This window comes from Saccopteryx bilineata, chromosome 4 (assembly GCF_036850765.1).
Source record: "Saccopteryx bilineata isolate mSacBil1 chromosome 4, mSacBil1_pri_phased_curated, whole genome shotgun sequence".
NCBI lineage: Eukaryota > Metazoa > Chordata > Mammalia > Chiroptera > Emballonuridae > Saccopteryx > Saccopteryx bilineata.
The window spans coordinates 14712718-14732369 of record NC_089493.1 but is presented as its reverse complement, the minus strand read 5'-3'; the positions used below and the strand labels follow the sequence as shown (position 1 = coordinate 14732369).

At 41.9% G+C, this 19652-nt stretch overlaps 1 protein-coding gene across 10 annotated transcripts in view; it reads right to left on the bottom strand.

The window, feature by feature from the left end:
• Positions 1 to 19652, bottom strand: part of EML5 (EMAP like 5) — a 153488-nt gene that overhangs the window by 116789 nt on the left and 17047 nt on the right. For all 10 annotated transcript variants that reach the window (XR_010731309.1, XR_010731310.1, XR_010731311.1 and 7 more), the window contains exons 2-5: positions 14006 to 14165; positions 7869 to 7967; positions 5673 to 5741; positions 1113 to 1298 (exon numbers count right to left, since the gene is read on the bottom strand). Coding sequence is in view for 7 of the 10 variants with exons in the window: in XM_066276913.1 (XP_066133010.1) it covers positions 1113 to 1298; positions 5673 to 5741; positions 7869 to 7967; positions 14006 to 14165 (514 nt within the window). In the remaining 3 variants the exon portion in view is untranslated. The remainder of the gene's footprint in view (positions 1 to 1112; positions 1299 to 5672; positions 5742 to 7868; positions 7968 to 14005; positions 14166 to 19652) is intronic.

Below are 19652 nucleotides of genomic sequence, written 5' to 3'. Positions count from 1 at the left end.
CCCCGTCACTGAGGATGGCTCCATGGCCTCTGCTTCAGGCACTAGAATGGCTCTGGTTGCAACAGAGCAATGCTCCAGATGGGCAGAGCATCGCCCCCTGGTGGGCATGCCGGATGGATCCCGGTCAGGCGCATGCGGGAGTCTGTCTGACTGCCTCCTCGTTTCCAATTTCAGAAAAATACAAAAAAAAAAACAGTACAAGGTTTTTGTTGTTGTTGTTGTCTGTGTGTGCGGCAGATACAGAGAGACAGAGGGAGAGACAGACAGACAGGAAAGGACAAAGATGAGAAACATCAATTCTTTGTTGTGGCACCTTAGTTGCTTATTGATTGCTTCTCGTATGTGCCTTGATGGGGGGGGGGGGCTACAGGACGACTGACCCCTTGCTCAAGCCAGTGACCTTGGGTTTTAATCCAGCGACCTCTGAGCTCAAGTCAGAGACCATGGGGTCATATCTATGATCCCACACCCAAGCCAGCAACCTTGTACTCAAGCTGGTTAGCCCATGCTCAAGCCAGATGAGCCCATGAGCCTGCAACCTCAGGGTTTTGAACCTAGGTACTCTGCATCCCAGTCTGATGCTCTATCCACTGTGCCACTGCCTGGTCAGACAACACCACAAGGTTTTAACAACAAGTTTTTTTTCCTGATTTGATCATTTGTTTATATGACAATCTCATGAAGCACAAAAATTAAATTCCTTTGCCACTCACTTAATGATCTAATTATACTAAATTTAAAAAATTATATTTTTCCCCAAATTTCCCTCTGGTAAATTAGCCACAAGAGCACTAGCTTTATTCTAATGTGGTTAATCAAGAATATTTTTCAGTTGAATTTAACAAGCTTTTTCAATCCTATTCTGAGAAAGACACTATACCAAGGAAATGGTCTGAACAAGATACTAATTATTCTAATTTAATAAATATTCATGTGTCTAATTGCAAGTTTCCTCATCAAACTCTTGAAAATAGACAAATTGATTCAGCTGTAGCATTTTCCAAGTAACCAAAATGATCAGAAAGTCTGTTACGTTATATAATCTTTTACTCTAAGACAAGAAGATAAGCAGTTAACATCTAAAACTGTTTGAAATATTTAAACATACTTACAGTATGGGCTCCTTGTATTGTCCGTATCAGATTGACTCCTTTCCAAACATAGATGTCCCCGTTGAGTGCACCAGAGTACGTTAACTCGTCCCTCGCACAGGCCAGGCACAGGATGGTCTGGAGGTCCCCCGTCTTTCCAAACACCCCTCGTTTCGGGGTCAGAGCATTTCCACATAAACTCCAGAACTAAAAGGAACATAGTATAATCAAATCACAAAAGAATGCTTATGAAGTAGAGTAAAACATTCCTAATACCTCTATGCTATATTACAGCAGCGGACTAGAAAGTACCTAAGAAATTCCATGATGATACCCTAGCATTCAAGGTTCCCCTCCTCACCCTAGTCTTGTCAACAGCTAGTGACATTGTAGCAGATAAGTCACTGGTTTCAATCCTTATTTGTAAGAATAAGGGTGGGGGTGGGGGTGAATTATATTACTCTCAAAATATGCTAGCTTCCTTAGGTTTCTGGGGGGAGAAATCTACATGAAACAGGGTGAAACGTTAGAAATGGGTTAGCATTGCATACGAAGGTAAGACACAATATATAGCCATAGGAAAAAGGACCAAACCTAATGTTCAATCTCCGATAGGGACAGCAAGGATGGGGGAAAAGACAAAGATGAGAATGTTGCTTTCACTGATATTTTCAAAGTTGAGCAATTCCTTTACTTGCAAAGCTTAAGAGATACACATTTGGAATGACAGGTTCATTTCTAGGAAAACATTGGGAAATCAAACATAAATCTTCATGACCAGGGTGTTTGTTCTTTTATGTGGATTCAGGTAAATTGTAATAGTTTGCAGAGTGAACTAAAAAAAGAGGGGGGCAGGGCAGGGCGGGGATATATATATTAAACAGCTATCCATAAAGAAATTAGAACTTGAGAGTAAATTCAACTGTATAATAAGTAAATTACTACTTAAAATAATATAGCTCGTTAATACCTGTATTGCATACTTAAAAATCTTACCTGATCTTCAAGATCTTATTTCAAGACCTAAAGATATTAGTTTAAAACATGAAGCCTCAAAGAACTAAAAATTATGATGCTGACCCACTCAAATAACTAATGGATGTTTTAATCAAAGAAACTTTATTATTTTTAAATTTGAAAGTTCCACAATTTTGTGCATAAGGATAGCTGGTTTTCCTCCTTTCAGCAAGTTCCACTTTCAATCTATTATCTTCTTTCAGATTAAATGATTCTCAATTTTGGCTCCATCTTAGAATCACTGGGAGAAGTTATAAAATGTGGTCTGCCTGGCTCCCCACTGAGATAAACTGAGAGAGAACCTCTGGAGAGCGAAGCCCAGGTATCAGCGAGAGTTAAGAGCCACTGTTCTAGAATCCAGATCAGTGCTGTGCAACGCAACTCTGTGACGATGAAAACGTGTGTGTGTATTAATCACGAGATACATGTGGCTTCTGAGCACACTGCCAGCATGACTGAAGAAATGACTATTACATTTTACTTAATTAAAAAAACTTACTTATTGATCCTAGAGGGAGAGAGGAAGGGAGAGAGGGAGGGAAAGGAGGGAGAGAGAGAGGGAGGGAGAGAGGGAGGGAGAGAGGGAGGGAAAAACGGAGGGAAAGAGGAAGGGAAAAAGGGAGGGACAGAGAGAGGGAGAGAAGAAGGGACAGAGGTAGAGAGAAAAGAAGGGAGAGAGGAAGGGAGAGAGGAAGAGAGAGAGGGAGGGAGAGAGGCAGGGAGAGAGGCAGAGAGAGAGGGAGGGAGGGGGAGGGAGAGAGAGGGAGAGAGAGAGGGAGAGAGGCAGAGAGAGAGGGAGGGAGAGGGGGAGAGAGAGAGAGGGAGAGAGGGAGGGAGAGAGGGAGGGAGAGAGGCAGAGAGAGAGGGAGGGAGAGAGGCAGAGAGAGGGGGAGGGAGAGGGGGAGGGAGAGGGGGAGGGAGAGAGGGAGGGAGAGAGGGGGAGGGAGAGGGGGAGGGAGAGAGAGGGAGAGAGGGAGAGAGGGAGGGAGAGAGGGGGGAGAGAAGCAGAGAGAAAGGAGGGAGAGAGGGAGGGAAAAAGGGAGGGACAGAGAGAGGGAGAGAAGAAGGGAGGTAGGGAGAGAAGAAGGAAGAGAGGGAGGGAGAGAGGAAGAGAGAGAGGGAGGGAGAGAGGCAGGGAGAGAGAGAGGGAGAGAGGGGGAGGGAGAGAGGAAGAGAGAGAGGGAGGGAGAGAGGCAGAGAGAGAGGGAGGGAGAGAGGCAGAGAGAGAGGGAGGGAGAGAGAGGGAGGAAGAGAGGAAGAGAGAGGAAGGGAGAGAGGGAGAGACACTGATCTGTACATTCCACTTACTTGATTGTCTCTTGTATGTGCCCTGGCCAGGATCAAACCTGCAACTCTGGTATATCGGGACAACATTCTAACCAACTGAGCTACGTGGCTCAGTTAAATTACATTAATTACTTTTAATTACTTTAAATTTTTTTTTTTTTTCTGAAGCTGGAAACGGGGAGAGACAGTCAGACAGACTCCCGCATGCGCCTGACCGGGATCCACCTGGCACGCCCACCAGGGGGCGACGCTCTGCCCACCAGGGGGCGATGCTCTGCCCCTCTGGGGCGTCGTTCTGTTGCGACCAGAGCCACTCTAGCGCCTGGGGCAGAGGCCAAGGAGCCATCCCCAGCGCCCAGGCCATCTTTGCTCCAATGGAGCCTTGGCTGCGGGAGGGGAAGAGAGAGACAGAGAGGAAGGAGAGGGGGAGGGGTGGAGAGGCAGATGGGCGCTTCTCCTGTGTGCCCTGGCCGGGAATTGAACCCGGGACTCCTGCACACCAGGCCGACGCTCTACCACTGAGCCAACCGGCCAGGGCCTAATTACTTTAATTTAAGTAGCTCCATGTGGGTACTTGCTCCTGCACTGGCCACTGCCAATCTATTCAATAGATCATCTCTGGGACTTAGTTCCTCACATGTATTTGCCTGCAGAGAGCTGCCATGTAAGCACTGCCTCTACCAAGGGTAGAGAAATACACTCATAGTAAAAAATAAAGTTTTGGTTTAATTGAGATGTTTTTTAAAACCTGAAAATGGAAGGAAATATCAGATTTACAATATAAAAAAGCAGGAAGGTCTCTTTATTTATTAATTGGCCAACAATGTATTAAGAACTTAATATATATCAGGTACTGTGTCAAACATCTTGTTCATCAAAAAAGATGAACAAGCCCTGGCCGGTTGGCTCAGTGGTAGAGCGTCGGCCTGGCATGCAGGAGTCCCGGGTTCGATTCCCGGCCAGGGCACACAGGAGAAGCGCCCATCTGCTTCTCCACCCCTCCCCCTCTCCTTCCTCTCTGTCTCCCCCCCCCCCCCACAGCCAAGGCTCCACTGGAGCAAAGTTGGCCTGGGCACTGAGGATGGCTCTGTGGCCTCTGCCTCAGGCGCTAGAGTGGCTCTGGTGGTGGCAGAGTGATGCTCCAGATGGGCAGAGCATCGCCCCCTGGTGGGCATGCCGGGTGGATCCCGGTCGGGCCCATGCGGGAGTCTGTCTGACTGCCTCCTCGTTCCCAACCTTTAGAAAAAAAAAAAAAATAGATGAACAAGACAAAAATTTCTTCTACCTTCATAGTGCTATTACCACATACTTTAAAACCTAGCACAGAGCCTTTTGCTACTAAATTTTACTGAAAAAATAAAGATTTAGTACTATCCACTGTCAAATCAGTACCAGAATATGAAAACCAGATTTGCAGCAGCAGCTGAAGATGCTTTGGAGAAGATGTGGACGGAAGTGAGAGCATCAAAAGAATGTGCACGAAACCCTCCCTACAAGGAATGAACTGCTACAGGCACTGCCTGTCATATACTGGGGGAAAGTAACTATTTCCAATTTGCATCAAGGATTTAAAAGTAATTACAAACGTAAGAGTATCACCACTGACTCCCCGGGCTTCAAACTCTGAACTACAATTATAATACAAAACTCAGAGCTTCCATATGCAAAGTACACAGTGGCTGTCAAAGGCCAAGGTCAAATAAGAGAGCAGACAGAGAAGAACAGATACGGCTCTCAGAAAGCTGACCACGCGCCAGGCACTGCGGCACACATACTGCCTTATTGAATCATCACTGCTGGGAGGGTGGTTACAGCAGCCACAGTTTTAAGATGTGAAAAAAAAAGCTCAAAGAGGTTAAATGACGCCTCAGGTCAAACAGCAGGTAGGTGGCAAGGCCAAACCCACCCAGATGCTTCTACCACACAGTCTCTTTGCAAACGACAAGTCAGTCTACTTGGTTTCCTGTTCTCGTGTTTTACTTTCTAAGTGAAACACAAAGAAGCAAGATGAATACAGTAAAATCTTCTTCGTTAGACTATCAATTTCTTATGGAAAGTGTTTTATTAATTCTCTATTCATACCTATGTTCCTCCCTTAGCTTCCTCACACCCCTGTAACTACACAATAAATATGTCAGACTGAACATAAAAACATTAAAAATGTTGACATTTAAAAATAAGCACTGTCAAAATCCGAAAACTACCATATAGTATGAGGTAACTCAGAGGCAAAGAACATGTAAACATGACGATTATAAAGCAAGCCCCTTCTAGTACCTTGATATGTTTCACACCGCAGCTGACAAGTTTATTTGGCTGGTACAAATCCCAAGAAATATCAAATATCTGTAAATAAATAGGGCTCATGGTTAAAATACTTATCTTCAGAATCATTTAAGAATGCTATCCAAATAACCAAATATCCCCCAAACCCTACCTTTCAAAAATTAATATTCCTCAACAAATAATCAGAATCCTACACTTCAAAATCTTATGAGAAATAAATTCATAAATGATAAGGAACAAAATAATGAACTAAGAAATATGAACTATGAACTTATGAAGCAACTAATGAAATGAAAATTAACAACTTTATTTTTAACTTTAAAAAAGTAGGTTCATAAATAATAAGAATGGGTCGATGCAACTAGGGCGTCAGGCAGGACACTGCAAAACTGTACAACAGAAAAATCTGAGTGGAACGTATACTTAACACATATAGCTAGGAACAGAGGACTTTTCTTTTTTTTTTTCTTTTTTTTTTTTTTTTTTTGCATTTTTCTGAAGCTGGAAACAGGGAGAGACAGTCAGACAGACTCCCGCATGCGCCCGACCGGGATCCACCTGGCACGCCCACCATGGGGCGATGCTCTGCCCATCCTGGGCGTTGCCATGTTGCGACCAGAGCCATTCTAGCGCCTGAGGCAGAGGCCACAGAGCCATCCCCAGCGGCCGGGCCATCTTTGCTCCAATGGAGCCTTGGCTGCGGGAGGGGAAGAGAGAGACAGAGAGGAAGGCGTGGCGGAGGGGTGGAGAAGCAAATGGGCGCTTCTCCTGTGTGCCCTGGCCGAGAATCGAACCTGGGTCCTCCGCATGCTAGGCCGACGCTCTACCGCTGAGCCAACCGGCCAGGGCCAGAGGACTTTTCTATAGCCTTCCATCATGCAGACCTACTTACATAAAGAATCCAAACATTTATTTCCCAGTAAAAATTGTTTTTTCTTTCTTTATTGTTTGCGGGTTAAACAAAATTAACTTAAAGTTTGGAGATGCCCAGGCTTTGTTCTTTTCTAAGATTCCATAAATTCTAAATGCGTACAAACCGTTTTTGTTACAAAAGCAAACAAGAAAGAAAATCCAGATGAAATAAAATATGCATTAGAAACATGTACTTTAATGATAAATAAAATGAAAACTAGTGTTAAAAAATAATTTCATAGTTGAAAAGAACTCTGCTCCCTGGTAATCCTCACCATGTTTCTTTGCCAACTACCAGCAGAACTGTGCAAAATGCTCACCACCTCTAAAAATGCACAAAGCGATGTGCTTCAGAGATGACGAAGGAACAACACATCTCACAAAATACTCATCATTAATATTCAACAACTCATCATAATACGGATTATATGGAAAACATACTGAGGCAACTTTAAAATGCCAACCATACAAATACTTATAGAAGTTCCAATGACAGTATCATTTTCCATACTAATCAGTCCATTTACTAAATCCAAAATGCCGATGTGTGAAATGCTTTCTTCTAAGTCAATATACACGACTGTTCAATAAAATATACTTAACACTTTAATAATCTAAACTGCGTTTGTGTGTGTGTAACAAGACCCTTTGGGAATTTGCTAAAAATTAAGTTTGTTTTCCAAAACACAAATTCACACATATATTTTTTTGCAACTTTTATAGATTCCCCCAAAATAGATTCAATGACTACACTTCCTGTACTGGTTTAGGTTAGGATTTTACTATACACAAAACAACTCAGGCATTTTTAAAGAGTTTATAATAAAATTATGATGTATGTTTATAAAAAGTAGTAAAATAGTTAATCAAAAACCTACAACATATTCTTTACATTAATTTTAAACAACATGGGATAAATATATTTTTAACAAGTTTCAAAAATAAAAGTATTAGGTCTCTAAAAAATTTAATTCTAATACATAATTTTAAATTCACACACAAAATATCTTTCTCACCAAAACTATGAAATATATGTTACAAATAAGTGGTAAACCAAGCTAAATAGACCCTAAACATAAATCATTCAATTTTTAAATTGAGGTTTTAATAACATAAAATTCATCATCTTTGCTGAAGTAACCAGGTTAAAAGTCTTGTGTTAACGCTATTGAGTCTATAAAACATATGCATTCTAATTACAATTGAACTTTAACCCCCTGGTGCCCTCTGGCCTCTTCCCCCAGCACCGTTAGAGAGCCCACAGGGGATACTTACTCTGTCTGTGTGGCCAGGAGCCATAGATAACATTTTCCCCCTCTTCCAGTCCCAAACGCAAACTGCATTTTTTGAATCGAGTCCAACTGAGACCAAGCGCTAAATTATGTCCACGAAGTCCAGAGGGAATAAAACAGGCAAATAAAAAGGAACCAAATTATAAATGGCAAATTCTACTCATGGGTATTATAAACATCAAACTTACACAGTTATATTTTGTAGACTTCATAAAGAAAGGCTGGATATAGTTCATCTTGTTAATATCTGTACACTGTGTACTTCTTCACATTAAGAAACAGAAGACCGACTTCCATGTTTAACAGTAGGATTAACAAAAAAACCTGAAACATCTTTCCCGTCAAAAACTAAAAAACCTAGATTAAATGTAAAAACATCTTTTAAACACACTGCTGAGCTGTCAAAAATTAAGAAATCTGAGAAAAAAACCCAAGCAGTTTCCTATGGGAATCTTGAATAGTAAGAGGGCCTACGTCCAATTCCCTCGAAAAGTATCAGCTAAATCGTGGCAAACCTGCTTTTGTTCTGCTGGCTAAACGGGAACAGGCAATAAAGTTTAGGGCATGCTCACAGTGAGATCTGAACCGCACACCTCTAACCAAAGTACTCAACTCCTCGGAGTAAGGCGAAAGACCAGACGATCCTTCTTAGAGAAGACTGGCAGTGCACGAAGGGGAGAAAAACCACTCTGGAAAATTTGAAGCCACAGCAGCCTTCATGTGGCTGTGAGGCCTCAGCCCACAGCGGTCCTGGATCCCTCAAGTAGATGTTCATTCAGAGTGGGCCTAAGGATTGTAGAACCTTCAAGCACCTTCAACAATGTTGCATAGGCAGATGGAAATCCTATGTGGAGGTCTAAACCTTCCACCCCTCAAAGAATTCCTAAAGGCAGCCAATCAATAAAAACAAAATATAAACTAAACAAACAACCGCCTCCCAATAACCACAGGAAATAAGGGACCTGCATGAGAATCAGAAAGTCATGACAAAAAGTAAAATCTGTCCTGCAAAACAAAAGACATTGGAATTATCTGATTATATAAAATAAGTTTAAGACCAAAATATCTTCATATGAGCAAAGAATCACAGACTATAAAAAGTATCCAAGCAGAAGTTCTATACATGAACAAACAAATGAAATTGTCCTGGATGGGTGGCTCAGTGGACCCAGTGTTGACCTGGCACGCCGGCCAGAGGTCCCAGGTCTGACGCCTGGACAAGGCAGAGAAGAGAAGCAATCAATGAGCACACGACTAAATGGAACAACTAAGTGAAGCAGCAAGTTGATGCTTCTCTCTCTCAAATCCATGGAAAAATTAATTTAAAAAACTAAAAAGTAATAAATGAAATTAATAACTCAGTAGAAGAGTTCCACAAGCAGTTAGAGGAAGGTGAAGAGTCAGAGCTGCAAAAAGAAGACAGTGAGATGGAAAGTGGCAGAGAGGTTAAGCAGCAGGAAGATGAACTTCTGCCATAAACAACTGGGAAACTCCACAATAGCTGAAACAAATGTTAATTCTCATTGATCCGGTGAGGTACTTGTATTATCTCCACTGAATCGGCAAGGAAACTAAGGTACAGCGAGGCCAACCACTGTCCGGAGGCATGCAGTTAGTGAGAGATGGACTGGCGTTCAGATCCAGGCACGCCAGCTACCAGAATCTGTGCTCTAAACCGGAGATGGTAAACCTTCGGTAACAGGCCAGACAGTGAACAGTTTAGCTTTGTGGGCCAGGTGGGCTCAGTGACAACTAACTACTCAGCTCTGCGTGGCAGTGTGAGAGCAGCGTGTAAAAGAACAGGCGTGGCTGTGCCCCAGTAAACTTCATTTACAAACACCAGGCTGCAAGCAGGTTCTGGCCTGGGAGCTGCGGTTTGCAACCCCTCCACAAATCACACTAATACAAAGCCCCAAGGGACAAGAGGACATGATCCACTTCTCCTAAGAACCTTTACTATTTGGAAACTGGTGGCACCAGCAAATGCCTAGCTAAAACAAAGCTACCTACCTCTTGCTACAAGGAATTGTGTAGAGCAGTGGTTTTCAACCGCCAGTCAGCTGACTGGTGCTGGTCCGCCAGAAATTTCATGCCGGTGGGCGCAGGAGTTAACCACCCTGATGTTGTATGAAGGTTATAGACCCACTGGTGGTTGCGAAACACTGGTGTAGAGATTAGAATTTCACAAGACAACTGTAAAGTGAGTAATGGAGGGGCTCTGTCCTTTCTCCCGTGGCCTCTTTGCTCTGGCTCAGTTCATCATACACACAGTGAACCACAAATGGCCACAGCTCTAGAACTCCACGTGTCTCCACAGAGCCTCAGAGCGCCTGTGTATATGAGGCTCTGTACAGGCAGTGACCAAGTAGTCGTGGGAGCACGTTCTCTAACATCCACCTTCCTAAGCGTAAGAGAGGCAACGACAGAAAATAAAAGGTAGAAATAACCAAGCAGATACCACCTCCTCTCCTAGCTGTTCATCATTTTTTACTTTATCATTTGTTCCCACATTTAATCCAGCGTATGTAGGTGAGGAAGCAAATAAAGAAAGTTTTCCAGTAAAAGCAGTGCTTGAACCATATCTTGCAAGGCAAAGTAAGACACAGCAGGGTAGAAAGGTAAGAAAAAGTGCATTCCTGGCCAGAGGACACCAAGATTAGACATATCATGGTGCTTTCAGGAAAGAGCCACTGAGTCAGCGTGACGGAGGGGAGAATGCGAGCTGGGAAGTGGCAGGAGACAAGGCCAGAGAGGCAGCCCAGAGGCTTCAGGAGAAAGAGCTTTCTAAAAAAATGTTAATAGGCCGAGGCAGATTTAACGGGGGGCACACAGGCACGTGCCCTGGGCCCCAACTTCTGAAGGACCCTGCAAAACCCCAACTTTACACGTTTTTCTAAAGTAAGGGGCCCAATATTTTCTTCTGTGTCCAGGGCCTCAACCGACCTTAATCTGCCTCTGTTAAGAGAGTTGGGATAAAGAGAGGAGTTTTAAGTGTGTCAAGTACCGCAGAGCCACATGACACTCAAGGAGAGTATCTTGAGTGGAGAGAGACGCTGGGGTCACCCTTAACTGAAATGGGGGTTGAAGTCAGGGGGCGAGATAATCACCTACGGAGAATAAGTAAAGTGAAAACAAAAGAAGGCTTGCAGACTGCTCAAGAACACTGACATTTAAGAAGCAGACAGAAGGAAAGGCTCCTTTAAAAATAACTAAGAAGTAACTGTCAGAAAGGAAAAAAGAAAACCAGATTTAAAAAGTCTCTATCCAACTCCCCGAATTCCTTCCTGATCCTGTTCCCAAGCAAAATCTTACTTGTGCCTACGAAATAACTGGCAGTTATTTAGTAGAAGTTCTAGCACACTAAACAATCAAATAAGAAAAATATTCCGTTAGCCACAACTAGGTAGCTGACGTGTTCCTGTAATTGTGAAACATATTCAAATAATGGGCAATTAAACTAAAAAGATTCTAGTGTGGTGATCCTTGTGATCTCAGTGTTCATTATTATATAAGAACTAACTGTTACAATGTTCCAAAGTAAAAAACATTAATTTGCAAACGAAGCAGAACTTAATGAGCAAATATTGGTCAAATCATACAGAATGCCATTATAAGTTAGGATCTGGAACAGCAATAGAAGAAAATTAAAAAATAATGCAATAGGCACTTGAGATATGTCTAGATATCAAGAGATTACTGAAAGGCTCTTGGAACAAAACCATTGAACTCCTCTAATATTTTTGTAAAAATGACCCTCTTCATAACCATGTGCCAAAGGTCAAAGGTAAACAAAAGCATTTTTATTTTGTTCCAGCATATAATTGACATATTAGGTTAAAAATGTGAACACGTTACTCTTGGTTCATTCTACAAACTAGCAGAGTTGTAACTATAACTTAGATTTTGTTAAATATGGGATATGTGCTTTTATTATTTTAAATTATGGTTATATTTTCGACATTAAGTAACAAATTTTCCTTCCTCTTACTCCTCCCCCATTTACTATAAAATGTTAGTCCCTGTTTTATGTGAATGTATATACATAGCCTTTTTAGGCCTTAATTATTCTCAGTAAGGCAGACTTCCAGTGGTAGTTAGCATTGATAGTCAATCCATTCAGAACCTCACTGGGGAAAGAACATTCAGCATTACCAACAACAAGGAAACTCATTCACTGGATAAACCTTACTGGTCATTTATAGTTTCAATTACAGTAGAAAATGTAAAAATTACACAGTATTTCCTAGCTGGTATCTCATAAATAGTTTAAAGATATTGGAAAGATAGTTCTAAAATATATCTCACTAAAGCATTTTCTCATCAACATAATTTCAGAGATACTCTCTTAACCTTCCATCTTCAGTTGCTAGCCGTTTCTAATCATTTCAACTGTACGTAAGATGGATCGATTCCTTTTGAAATAGAAATAGCCACCTCCTAAGTTCCACGTTTGGGAGGCAGTCGAGCACCTCAGTCAAAAATATGAGGTTTGGAGTGTGACTGCCCTGGGTTCCGCTCTGGTTCCATTTACTAGCTGTGTAACCTGGGGCAAGTTACTTAACCTTTCTAAGTCTCAGTTTCTTTAACTGTAAAATAAGATAATAATAGTATCTATTTCATAGGGTTGTGAGGATTAAATGAGATCATGTAGGCTTAGCATAATGCCTTACACTTAGTATGTACTCAATTAACTTTAGCTATTATGTTTTTTATAAACTTAAATTTTTAAGTAACATGTTCTCATGAAAATCTGTGATAATAAGTACATGTATCTAAGACTTTTCTGATGAGTTGCTTAAAATAAGTGAAATGAGGGCTTTCAACTAAGAAAAGCTATGCACATCATTTCTCCTGGTACATATAAGAGAACTTTCTCAACAATGCAATATATTACACATTTAGAAAATACAATTTTAAAATTAAGAAGAAATCACCTGTATTTAAAGTATACAGTCACATAGTTATAATATCTTGGATTTCATAACACCTTTAGTAAATGATTTTTAAAAATAATTTTTTTGTAGATTTGTTTCGTAAAATATAATCACCTATAAAGTAGGTAAAGAGTATTATTCTCTTCTTTAAAAATAAAATCTGATATGAGGACATGAGGGACTTGAAAAATAATAGCAAAAATGGCACATACATTAAGGTTCTTTAATTGCCAATCACTGATACACCTAGAAGCACATTTTCCCCCAAATGAGAGGTTCCAGGTAAGTGTTCATAGATCTCTTACCAGACTCCTTTCAGAAAGACATATGTAGCTTTGCTACTGGAAAGCGCTATTCCTCGGTTATAAATAAAACATCTACTGGCTATTATTTCAAGGGAAGAGAACACAATGTAATCTGTTCCTGCTAAATCTAGACCTATGAATTAGTTTTATAAATTGAAAAGCAGATAACTAAAATTTTTCTTAAAGTTAAAATGCTTTTTAAAGTCTAATTGTAACATAAAAATGTTTAAAGACTATGAATTAAACACACCTGCAGAATCCTACTTCTTACCACTTCTTAAAGATCTTTTAGGTATAACAATGTCCATGAAAGGACCACAAAAAAAGCTTTTGTTTTTCTTAATTTTCAAAAAATCATGGACTAGAAGTAAATAATAGTTTGGAACTGGTTAGTAAAGTAAGTAGAAAAATAATTATGTCCTTTGTTTTGAACTTTGATTTTCTATAAAAATAGGTCATACAGGAACTGCCTCATTATCTTCAATAAAAATGTAATTTCAATAGAAATCTTTAAAATAATTAAAAATTAAAATGTATACAACTCTACTTAACAAAATTTAATTTTCCTAAAATGTCTTCCATCTGTCTTATCAATTTACATAACCTGGAAGAGTTAGTTATATGTAAAATTTTCTAAAACAGGTCATATTCCATTGAATCAGAATGCCTTTGGCTTTCATGGTAGTAATTAATTCAATTGAGAATTCTCAATAAAATTTAAAAACCCTCTTATTGTTTTATTTTTCTCATATATATACCAACCACTCACCTCAACTCTACCCTTGAACACTTTTCATCAATTGCTTTCTGATTTGATATTTATAGATTTATAATAATCTTTTTTAGTACATTTTAAAAGTTTTAAAAAAATGATCACATACCTGTCCATCTAAGTCGAATGCTAAGCAAGCCACACCATGTGTGTGAACATCCTTCAGAATTGATATGGTCTGTACAGTGTATGAATCCCAAACACAGATATAAGGCTCTTTTCCAACTTGTCCTGTCGCTACCAATATTCGCTCAGGATGCAATGCAAGGCTGCAAAAAAAATAATAGACTTAAAATTGCTTATAGAGCTTTTATAGTGTTTGGTATATATAACATATGCCACTATGACAATTAGACTTTATCCATTTAAAATAATTTGGATTTTATAAAAGAACTCCTATAAAAATATATGCTGAGTTATTGCTTCAATAGTATGTGATAAACAGTTCATGACAGAGTTTTCTTCTTTTTTTTTTTTTTTGTATTTTTCTGAAGCTGGAAACGGGGAGAGACAGTCAGACAGACTCCCGCATGCGCCCGACTGGGATCCACCCGGCACGCCCACCAGGGGCGACGCTCTGCCCACCAGGGGGCGATGCTCTGCCCATCCGGGGCGTCGCTCTGCCACGACCAGAGCCACTCTAGCGCCTGGGGCAGAGGCCAAGGAGCCATCCCCAGCGCCCGGGCCATCTTTGCTCCAATGGAGCCTCGCTGTGGGAGGGGAAGAGAGAGACAGAGAGGAAGGAGAGGGGGAGGGGTGGAGAAGCAAATGGGTGCCTCTCCTATGTGCCCTGGCCGGGAATCGAATCCGGGTCCCCCGCACGCCAGGCCGACGCTCTACCGCTGAGCCAACCGGCCAGGGCCCATGACAGACTTTTAATCCTTGTAATACAATAGTGTGTAAACCCCCACCCCCCAAAAAAAATAAATCTCACAACCACGGACTGAACCACAGCAACAAATAGTAGCAAACATACAATGTTCCATTTCTTCATTTGGTGTTCCTCTATTTTAAGCCCTCTTTCCCATTTTACTCTTTTATTAGATAAAATTAGACCAGATCTTAGTGTCCAAAAATAGTATTTAGTACCACTCCTACAATAACATTGACATTGAAGTATAAGTCACAGTTTAAAAAACAGAAAAGTCATCGTCATAGGAAATAATCTAGGAGTCTTTAAAACAAGACAAAGACCTAACAGTTGGTATTGGTTATATGCATCAGCAGAAGGCAGGAAATAAATATAAATTTCCCCTTGATAAATTTTTCTACAATTAGATTTAGATTCACCTTTGAAAAAAAAAATCACTCCTGGCACCAGGGTGGGTGATATACTGAAATAGGGGAAAGACAGAAGGTATTAAAAGAGAATCAACGGATTGGACACCGGGAGCAAGGGAAAGGAGGTGCTGTACAGTGGCCCTGAGTCTGGTTTGGGCATCTGGATAACTTGGGGTAGTATCCAACAATTCAGGGCAGACTGGGTGAGCAGCAAGAGGGAAGATAAGTGGGAATGAAAGCCTGGTTCAACATATTAAAATCAACCAAAACATCGTATTAGTAGAATAAAGAACAACAAAACCCCACACATTTGTCTCAACAGATGTAGAAAAAGCTTTTGACAAAAATCCAACCCCTTTAATGATAAAAGTACACAACAAACTAGGAGTTTTAGAGAGAGAACTTTTGCATTCTAACACAACCCACTGCTATAACGTATCTAATAATGAAAGCCTGGAAGTTCTCCCTTTAAGTACAAGACCACGACAAGGATGCTACTAGCCCTTGCCATCTCCATTCCCCAGACTAGGTCTTCTAGCTGGAACAATTAGGCTAACAAAGGAAAGGGGAAGGGGAAGGGGAAGGGGAAAGGAAAGAAAAAAAGGAAGAAAGGAAAGAAGGAAGGAGGGAAGGAGGAAGGGAGGGAGGGAGGGATGGAAGGAGGGGAGGGGAGGGGAGAGAAGGGAAAGGAGGGGAGGAAGAAAAGAAAATAGGAAAGAAGGATGGGAAGGAAGGAAGGAAGGAAGGAAGGAAGGAAGGAAGGAAGGAAGGAAGGAAGGAAGGAGGAAGGAAGGAAAGAAAGAAAAGAAGAGAAGTAAAACCATCTCTACTTATAGATGACATGATCTTGTGTCTAGAAAATCCTAAGGAATTCACAAATAACAACTTCTCCAGGAAATCCCAGGTCCTTTTATGGAAGAACGGTGTTTAGAGAACAAGATCTGGGCAGGGGAAGTACTCATTGTTACTGAACTGTTATTGCTTCTAGGATGTCTCTGAGAACAGAGTAAGAAATATATGCATGATACTAACCCCATGGATACACACACACTTGTTTTCTGTATCTATCTGTATATATGTATAAAAACTGAGTTCGTATTGATACTATGATTCTAATCCAAAACAAGTTCCTTTAAGACTTCTCCCTTTTCTTATTTGTCACTTCTCCCCCCAAGAGTGAAAAATTGGACTCTCAAAATCTAAAGACTATTCACTTAATTTAATTTTAGTATCTACAAAGACAGTTCAGAATTGTTAGTTCTGAGAGAAACAATTTTACTAACCCGATCATAGCATTATCTATGGTTATTTTTGTCTTTACCCTTACAGTACCCAGTCAAGATACTGTTTTCAGTTTCTTAGGTTCAACTGCTACCTGCAAAGTTCAGCAGTGGAGGGGAGAGAGCTTGTGAAACTGTAATTGGAATTTGTTTTTCTATTTACTTCAGTTCTTTTACAGTTTTGATATGCTCTAAGACTTAGAGTCTAAGTAACTGAGGCTAGGGTTTTGCAGAGAAATTTCACTGTTGTAGGATTTTGTGTTGTTTGGGAAAGATATTTTGGAGGTAACTTAATGCATATTTGCCAAGGTCTTCAGTTACTGGAAGTCTGAAAAGTTTTAATTTTAATTAGGTTCAGTTTATAACTCTCCTTTTGATAAATCATGCTTTTTTTTTTTTTTTTTTTTTTTTTGTATTTTTCTGAAGCTGGAAACGAGGAGAGACAGTCAGACAGACTCCCGCATGCGCCGGATCGGGATCCACCCGGCACGCCCACCAGGGGGCGATGCTCTGCCCCTCCGGGGCGTCGCTCTGTTGCGACCAGAGCCACTCCAGTGCCTGGGGCAGAGGCCAAGGAGCCATCCCCAGTGCCCAGGCCATCTTTGCTCCAATGGAGCCTCAGCTGCGGGAGGGGAAGAGAGAGACAGAAAGGAGAAGGGGAGGGGTGGAGAAGCAGATGGGCGCTTCTCCTGTGTGCCCTGGCCGGGAATCGAACCTGGGACTTCTGCACGCCAGGCCGACGCTCTACCACTGAGCCAACCGGCCAGGGCCAAGTCCTGCTTTTTATGTCCTATTTCCTAGACATTTTCTAGAAATTTTACAGTGTTAGCTTTCACACTCAGGATGTATAACCCAATTTGAGTGAAATTTTACATTTGCTGAGGTACAACTGTGGTTCATTTTTCCCCCATATGGATATTCAGTTATTTTTATCATCATTTGTTGAAAAAATATCTTTCGAGCATATTTTATATGCTCACAGGAATCATCAGAAGAATCGTAAATATGTAGCATTGAGAAGAAAGAAGGAAAGAGAGGGGGCCGCAGAGAGGGAGGGAAGGAGGGAGGCAGGGAGGAAGTAAGGAAGAAAGAGGGAAAGAAAGAAGGAAAGATGGAAGGAAAGAAGGAAGGTACTCACCTCCTCCTCTCACAACCACATCAAAACTACAACTAAACTAAAGAACAACCATCATTCAGAAACAACCAGCGGAACAGAAGTCCTCCAGCTAGGGAACTGAAACAGCCACACTGAGCGGGTGGGAGGGCAGAGACACAGCAGGATGGTTCCACACCCGGGGGGGGGGCAGATAAAGATCAGGAGAGATATCTGGCTCTGGAGGTCCCCCCTGAAGAGCGAAGGGTCTCAACCCCAGACCAGGTGCCCCAGCCCAGGGTTCCAGTGTCGGGAAGAGAAGTCCCCTTAACTTCTGGATGTAAAAACCAGCAGGGGTTGAGGCAGAGGGAGATGGAGGCTGTTGGAGTCCCAGGCAGTACCCTTTAAAGGGCCCATAAACAGACTTACTTGAACTCACTTGCTCTGAGCTCCAGGACTGGGTCAGTAGCCCAAAAGGCACCAAGGACATACAGGGAGGAACTGAATTGACCAGCATCAGTTCAAGAGGTGGGGGTAGCTTTATCCCAGACAGAAGTGCCAGCAGAGGCCATGGTTCCTTTGATGATCCCTCCCACCACAGAACCAGCAGGGCACCATATCCGAGACCCCATCAACCTGGTGCACACTGTCTGCCCTGCCCTAGTGATTCCCTGAGGCCCTGCCCCACCCAACTTTGGGGCCCACCAAAGCTGTTTCCAGTGGCTTTTCCATACAAATGGCCTGTCTTGGCTTATGCTTCAGATTTTCCCAGCGATGTGCCAATAGCAATTGAGGCTCAACTATAAGAGGAGGGTGTACACAGCCCAAAGGCAGTAGGGGGTACACCTCAAGTGCCCAGTGTGGGTGACTGGAGAGGCTGTGCCACTGGACCCTAAAGCACACCTGCTACATTAGGCCACTCGACCAAGCCTGGAAGACAGAGCAGCTCTCCCTGACACATAGAGACAAACCTGGGAGGGAGCCAAAATAAGAAGACAAAGAAGTCAGTCCCAAATGAAAGAACACAATAAAGTTCCAGAAAAAGAACTAAACAAAGTGGAGATAAGCTGTCTGCTAGACACAGAGTTCAAAACACTGGTGATAAGGATATTCGGAAAACTTAGTGAGAACCTCAACAGTATAACGTTTCAGAAATGAGCAGTCAAATGAAGGATACACTAACTGAAATGAATAATTAACAGTGAATCAACAGTAGTGTAGATGAAGCTGAGAATCAAATCAGTGATTTGGAATATAAGGAAGCAAAAAATACCCAATCAGGCCCTGGCCGGTTGGCTCAGTGGTAGAGCATCGGCCTGGCGTGCAGTAGTCCCGGGTTCAATTCCCGGCCAAGGCACACAGGAGAAGCAACCATCTGCTTCTCCACCCCTCCCCCTCTCCTTCTTCTCTGTCTCTTTCTTCCCCTCCCACAGCCAAGGCTCCACTGGAGCAAAGTTTGCCCGGGCACTGAGGATGGCTCTGTGGCCTCTGCCTCAGGCACTAGAATGGCTCTGGTTGCAGCACAGCAGCGCCCTGGATGGGCAGAGAATCGCCCCCTGGTGGACATGCCAGGTGGATTCCAGTCAGGAGCATGTGGGAGTCTGTCTGACTGCCTCCCCGATTCCAACTTCAGAAAAAAAAAATTAAATAAAGAAAATAAAAAAATACCCAATCAGAACAGCAAAGAGAAGGAAAGAATAAAAAATATGAGGCTAGTGGGGAATGTGCTCAGAAAACTTCAAGCGTACCAACATTCTCATCATGTGGGTGCTGGAAGAAGAGAGCAAGAAATTGAAAACTTGTTTAAAAAAAGAATGACGGAAAACTTCCCTAACTTGTTGAAAGATATGGACACACAAGGCAGCACAAAGAGTTCCAAACAAGATGTACTAAGGAGGCCCAGACCAAGACACAAAGTAATTAAAATGCAAAAAGTTAAAGACAAAGAGAGAATCTTAAAAGCTGCAAGAGAAAAGCAGTTAGTTAGCTACAAGGGAGCTCCCATAAGACTGTCAGCTGATTTCTCAGCAGAAACTCTGTGGGCCAGAAGAGAGTGGCAAGAAATATTGTACTTACAGTGATGAAAAGCAACGACCTGCAAC